Source organism: Drosophila novamexicana, unplaced genomic scaffold (genome assembly GCF_003285875.2).
Source record: "Drosophila novamexicana strain 15010-1031.04,08,12 unplaced genomic scaffold, DnovRS2.1 tig00001062-arrow-arrow-pilon, whole genome shotgun sequence".
NCBI lineage: Eukaryota > Metazoa > Arthropoda > Insecta > Diptera > Drosophilidae > Drosophila > Drosophila novamexicana.
The window spans coordinates 315,976-323,152 of NW_020824838.1; the positions used below are offsets into that span (position 1 = coordinate 315,976).

Consider the following 7,177-nt stretch of genomic DNA (forward strand, 5'->3'; position numbering starts at 1 on the left):
AATTTGTTTACAACTACAATAAGCGCATGGGAGCAGAGAGTGTGGGTGATTGCAGGGCTGTTGCACGACTACATGTTACTCTGTAGAATGTTGAACTTGGATGCACTCGGAAAATATCAAAGTCAAAATATTGAGATCGTATAGTATAATACTTGTTTTAAGAAGAAGCTAATCCACATTGATACACAATAGAACTATAAATTTAAAGTGGAACTGTTATAAATAACTGAAGTAAGGATTAATAGACGCAGAGACGCAACAACTTTTCTTTTTTACGTAACGTAACGTGTCAGTATTTGTTTTCGCCTTTTTTAGTACACTAATTGCTTAATTTCTAACACTTAAAAACAGTACTGTAAACAAATGAATGAAAGGAAAATTCCTTTGAAATATATGTTGGTGCTCATTTTAACTTAATATCAATTCGAAACGCTCGGCATCCATTAGTATATTTTATGGATAAATACAATATTTTTCGGAACTAACATTCTTATCAGAGCACAGACCAGCCTCTGGTTATATTACAGGGTATATAGCAAAACGAACAGTAGTTGTGCTCTGAGGATGAGAACAACGGGATTCAAACGACAAACAACGACGTCCGAGCGATATTGATAAGCGGGTGATTAACAATTACTCGATCAAAAGTACCGACAATATTGTCGTGCAACTGAGATGGCCATACACAGAGCGAGATGGCAACACATTGCCGCAGCCAGTGTTGGCAATGCTCGTGCGTGTGCATGTGTGTGTGTGTTTAATAAGCCCCGAGTGTTTTGATTTATATGACTGGTGGATCGGCTCGATTGGACTGCCAACTACTGAGGGCCGAGTCAACGAGCCATCGGGCCATCGGGCCAGATCGGGGCTGCCTACCGGGGCGACGGCGACGTTATCGATGATAGTAGCCCCCCATTCATTATCTATGTACATGCGTATCTACATAGGGTCGGTTATATTATTGTTAATATAGATATCAATACCCATTAGCACAACATTATATGTATATGTACAATCTATTATATTCTGTGAAATCAGATTTAGTACAATTTATTGGACCCTGCGAACGGCCAGCAATTAGTTCATCGTCGGCGCCCGTTCAAGTCGCGTCACCTCTCACCGTTGTCCGGCGCTTGTTTCTTTGTTGGATCGCCAGCAACAGCAATAGCAAAACAAGAACATGGATAACAACACAATTAAAGCGAATAGGTCCGCCTTCTCCATAGACAACATTCTGGAGCATAAGACACAAGCCACACAAGGGAACATTAAAAAACCTTCAACACAGTTGAGTCCTGGCGCCGCAGGTCCTGCCACGGGCTTTGCGCCCACATCCGGTCCAACGTCCATATACGATCTGTCACGCGACGCGATGGCCGCACAATATGCCCTCAAGAATCTGGAGCCCGGCACGGGCACTTTGCTGACGCCGACAACGCTGCGCTTCAATCCCGTCTACTCAGATCCCGCCTCGTTATTCTATCAGCAAATGCTGAATCTACAGAAGAATTCTTCGCTCTTCATGCCCCACTTTCAGGCCGCCGCGGTGGCCGCCGCTGCGGCAGCACAGCCAGGCGCCTATTGTGATCAGTACAGCCCGTTTCTGGATTGTGAAGGTGAGCTATTTATGAGAATATATGCTTCAGATTAACTATAATATCAGGGGAGAATTTAATACTCATGATTTTAGACCAAAGCAAAGAACTATCAATTGAAGATATTGGGAATTTTTCCTTTTGAAGAGGAACATATTTGTTATAATATTTGGCGCCTCATGTCATATATCTAAGTATGGAGATCATTCTTATAGCGGGTACTTGTATAATATCAGAACAGTTCTTGAGAAACTTGAGAAACTCAAGGACTTGGAGCAAAAATTACTGAATTTTAACAATTAATAGCCGAATTTTGAGAAATTCTGAAAAAATCAAAGAAATTATGGTTCTTTAAAGATTAAAATGAAAAGCTAAAATTGAGACAAGATATTTAAAGGAAATTATTAATGGCATAAGTTAACCGTTCGTGCTATCTATAACTTCTTTGAGGATAAGTACAAGCAGATGTAATTAATCTTTCTTCCAATCTATAAAATAAATAGTTAGATTAATAATTCAAACCTCATTCTAGTATTATCTAGAGGTTACTGTCTCAAGTATTAGCTTAAAATTTTTAATTTTATATATTTAATTTTATATAAATGAACATAGTTCTATCTTTGCATAGATCTTGTACTACATCTGTAGCAGATTTTACTTTAAATACTATTAAAAAAAAAATAATAATAATATTTCAAATACTTAAAATATAATAATGACTGCATGTATAGTATACTACCAAAGTCCAAAGTTATTCTATAGAGGTGCTAATACAAATGGCTACTAAAAAGGTATCATTCGATCATGCAGGGTTATGAAATACCGGATGTGAGTCAGGGCATTCGTAGCACCCATAATGAACGAGCGATATAAATACATAATTAATAACTTAGGCGGGTAAAAGTCCAACTATAATATCTAATAAGACTTGCCCAATTTGATAAAGAAAATCATTTAGCATGTGTTGAAAACTTACTTATTGGAACCCAATGCTAAAGATATTAAGAAAGGGAATTTTTTACGCTTCAAGAACTTTTTATTCCATTACATAAAGCTAGGATGTGGAGGAAAAACAAATGAAAATATACGAAAAACAGTTACTGGGAATGTCATTTCAGATCAGAGCTGAAAACATGTAAAGAAAATCATTTAACATTTGCTCAAATCGTAATTTCTAATGCTCAAGATATTGAGAAAAGGAATTTTGATCGCTTCAAAAACTTTTGATTCCATTGCATTAAGCTAGGAGGAAGAAGAAACAAAAATAAACGAAAAATAATTCGTGGGAATATCATTTCAGATCGGAGCTGAAAACATGCCCGGCTCCTGGCTCTGGGGCGTCGACTTGCCCAAGTTCAAGTCAACGAACTTGGCATTATAAAGCCCCCCAATACCTTAAGAACTAATCCCAACGCCATATCCATCAAACTAGCTTCATTTAAATACGCAACGACCTTGCTGATTGAGTATTCAAAAGCAAGTCGCATATTTAAATGCATTTCGAACATTTTTAGCCGCATTAAATATTATGGTATTACCAGTTGCCCCCAACACATGATTAATGTGCATCGATGTTTGTCAAAGTCAAGTGTTGGCGCCAACGCTTGCCACTTGAAGTTCCTTTTCCCTTTCCCTCTCCCTCTCCCACTCCCTCTCAGCTCCCTCTCCTGCTGTGTGCAGTTCCCAGTGCAATGTGTTCGGCCAGATTAGCCCGTCGTCTGGCATATGGATCAACTACGCTCGATCCCTTGCACTCCCCCCCACAGCCCGAAGGCCCTTGTCGTTCTCATATGACACGCACTATTTTTCGGGAGCCTTATCACAATGACAAATATTTGAAATTGAGGTGAGAGCCAGACAAGCAAATGGCCCAGCTAAAGTAATATGGCATTCCTTGGGTGAGACTGTTCCAGAGACACCCTGTAAATATATACATATATGTTGATTCTGTGGATTAGGGCGCACTAAGTTTACCGTTCCCAGCCTAACTGACGCTGTATTTATCGTAAGAAATTTTCAATAATCTTCAATAGAACTTTAGATTATTTTAATGAAAAGGCTTATAAGAAACCCAAAGTTTCGGGCATTTTCTCTTTCATAAATCTAAGTTTTGCTGCGAGACTTGGTTCGTCAAATTTTACAGGCTAGATACAGGCTTAAGATATTTTTTCAAGATAATATTTTTCCCTATTCATACTAAATAATGTGTTTTTAAAAAACAAAGTATGTATCTTGCCTTTATAGATAATAAATCCAAGCTTGGGTTCAAATCTTGGTTCGTCACATTTTTCGAAGCTGGGTTCATGATGTTTTTTCCCAGTTCAAATCTTGGCTTGTCATATTTTTCCTTTTTTCAGATTAGGTTCAGGCTTCAGATGTTTTATTTTCTGTGATATTGAATTAGGTTCGGCTGTTTTCGGTAGTTGATTCCGGCTAAGATTTTGTTCATAGTAAAAGGCAAAGTTGTAGTTCCGAGTTCGAACCGCCGCGGCTCAAACCCATTTCGAATTTATTGTTCTCTAAGCCACAGTATCTTTTGTTATGGGAATTGCTGAAACTTTCGTTACTCAGGTGCATAAAGCCTAAGGAATGATTTTCAGTAACTCTTTAGTTTTTCATTTTTAAATTTCGCATCATCTCAAAAAAATACAAAAATACTTTTGAAAATTTGTAGACAAGGTGAATTATTCGTTAAATAAAGCTTTTGCGTGTTAAATAAGAATGAATATAATCTTAATTCATATATTTAATGAATAAATATATATATTGTGTTAAATATAGATAAAACACAGAACTAGTATTTAGGATCAGAAGCTTGATTTGTATTTTAAAATATATTTTTGACGCTTTTTCCTTACTGAGAAGCTTGATTTGTATTTAAAAATATATGTTGTACTTTTCTCCTTACTTCAAATTTTTACTTAGTATTTTTCATAATATTGAATCAATGTAAGGCTTTTAATATATATTTTGTATTTTGTTCCCTCACAAAGAGAATATTTTGATAATATTTTTACTTATATCAAGATCTTGACTTGCGGCTAGATTTGTATTTAAAAATATAGTTTTACTTTTTCGTTAGGATCGCAGTATTTTTCATAATATTAAACTAATGAGAAGAGCTTGATTTGTATTTAAAATATACTTTTTATTTTCTCCCCTACCTGGTAATCATATTCTTATTATTGATCTTTTCAAATCTATTTTTTCTTTTACTTAGTATTTTTACTCAGTATTTTTTATAATACTGAACTTATTTTCACTCTTCTTTCCCTAACAAGCAGAGCAAGTGCGATTCGTGTCCGAATCCGTGGTAAAACCATATTTTCGGGCTTATCTGAACAAAAAATGCTATTAGTGGCGATTAATAGGCGCTGTCCATCATCTTCTGGCGACAATTGCCATTCGATTTAGATTGAGATAGGCGCGTCCGCTGTTGTATATACGAACGGGTTCCTCAATTCCATTTTCAATATTATTTTGTTTTCTTTTTGGGCACAAGTGTCGCTGCCTCTTCATTCAATATTTGAACGATTAACAACAAATTGTTCTCAAGTGCAAGAAATCAAAAAAAAAAAAAAAAAAAAAACAAATATCTAAAAAAAAATCAAAAAAGTAACCACAAGTGGGGGGAGGGGTGTTGGTTCCATGTTTCAGGGCTTATCGCGCAATACGCCACTTAATAAAAATAAACGTTAATAATTGTATTTGTACAATTTAAATTATGACATTAAATCGCAAGCGCTATTAATTTTTACGATATGTTTCCAGTTCGAATGTTTTCAATTTATACGTGCAGATATTCCCCATGGACTGAGCTCAGTCGCTCTAAGTATGGATAGTTATCTCAGCGTCGTGCTCTCTACCATAAAGTTGTCTCCGTTTAATTAGAATTGTGAGTGCGAATTTCCGTTTGCAGCCCGACAGTTGGCATTTTTTTTTTTTTCGCTCGGGAGCGATACGAATTTTGGACCTAGGCACCTTATCACGCCATCCACTCGACACTCTTCCATTATGCGAGCCCATATACAATCGAATTAGTTGTTGGCCAGCTGCCCCCGCGATAACAATTATGGCAATTGATTCTTTCTCGATTGCCGTCAGCCCCAGCCAGTTTCCAGCCAGTTCCCAGCGGCGCTGTCTCCATTTACTGGTGGGCGTGGCCATTGCCCATTGCCATGCGTGCAGAGTGGGTGAAATAACACGGCCGACGGCCCTTCTGGGTGTGCGAAAGAGACGCACTAAACTCTGGCGAGGCAGCCAATCAAAAGCCTCGGAAAATTTCGCTCTACTTTTATTACATTTAAACGTAAAGCTTTCATAGGTGCATACAAAATTGGAACACATTCATATCAAGATTTAAGTTAGTTATAAATGAAATTTTAAAATTTGCAAAAATGTATTCCCAATGGAACTCCCCCGTGAGTAGAGAAAATGTGATATACATTTAAATAATAAAAAATATGTAAAATATTTGTTACGAGAAAGTTTATATATCTCCGGCACGCCGAAGATTTAATACCCTTGCCTTGTGCAGCTATGTAAACATATTGAAGCTTTAAATGCTGAATTCGACTAAAAAATATCCTGCAACACAGAATACTTTGTTATTTTAGAAGAGCCTTCCTTTCAAACGATTGTTACTATATGATATAGTGGTCCGATGTTGATGAGATTTTGCATATATGTATATGAGGAGCAGACTGAAACTGACAAACTGACAAAAATATTTTCCCTAGAAGAACCTATTTTTCGAGGGATCGTTCCCCTGGCAGCTATATGATAGAGTAGTCCGATCCAGGCTGCAGCAGAAAGACGCCCAAATGAAAGATAAAATCTGAGAGACTAGTTCGCATAGAAACAGATAGACAGGCAGGAGGACGGACGGACAGACGGACACGTCTCGGCTGATCAGGTCGGAGGCGATTCCTTCCATGCGTTACACATTTTTTGACCAAATTATAACAGCCTCTACAGGGTTATACGGGCAAAAAAAAGTTGCCATTTAAATAAGACTGCAATTTGTGATTTACCTTGATATTTATGTGGCCAAACTTTTTCTCCAGGCTTCAGCAATCCCGCATCCGCTGCCGCTGCCCTCTACTGCAATGCGGCCTATCCGGGCGCCAGTTTCTACATGTCGAACTTCGGGGTGAAGCGCAAAGGTGGACAAATCCGTTTCACGTCGCAGCAGACGAAAAATCTCGAGAATCGATTCTCCAGCTCAAAGTATTTGTCGCCCGAGGAGCGACGGCATTTGGCGCTGCAGCTGAAGCTGACGGATCGCCAGGTGAAGACCTGGTTTCAGAATCGGCGCGCCAAATGGCGGCGTGCCAATCAGACCAAACGCAGCGGCAGCGCAGCAGCCACGCCCACTTCGAACAGCAGCGCAGCGACGGCAACGGGAACGGGGACTGGCAGAGGGGCACAGCAGCAGGCGCACAGTGAAGACGAGGATCGCATGTACCTGTCGGCAGATGAAGACGAGGACGATGACGAGGAGGAGGAGCAGGACGATTCGCATCAGGTGGATACGTAGCCAACCAGAATACAACAAAGATTTAATTTAAGTTTTGCTTTAC

At 38.6% G+C, this 7,177-nt stretch overlaps 1 protein-coding gene across 1 annotated transcript; it reads left to right on the top strand.

The window, feature by feature from the left end:
* Positions 1–1,180: 1,180 nt before the first annotated feature.
* On the top strand, positions 1,181–7,134 carry LOC115766025 (hematopoietically-expressed homeobox protein hhex). The gene is made up of 2 exons (XM_030709796.1): positions 1,181–1,616; positions 6,662–7,134. Exons 1-2 carry the CDS (start codon positions 1,181–1,183, stop codon positions 7,132–7,134), a joined length of 909 nt encoding a protein of 302 aa, XP_030565656.1.
* Positions 7,135–7,177: the final 43 nt, after the last annotated feature.

What these genes read in the sequence shown, in the direction of transcription:
- LOC115766025 (XM_030709796.1), top strand. Translation starts at nt 1,181, where the DNA reads ATGGATAACAACACAATTAAAGCGAATAGGTCCGCCTTCTCCATAGAC. An exon ending in CCCGTTTCTGGATTGTGAAG is followed by an intron (nt 1,617 to 6,661) that starts GTGAGCTATTTA and finishes CTTTTTCTCCAG; the next exon opens with GCTTCAGCAATCCCGCATCC.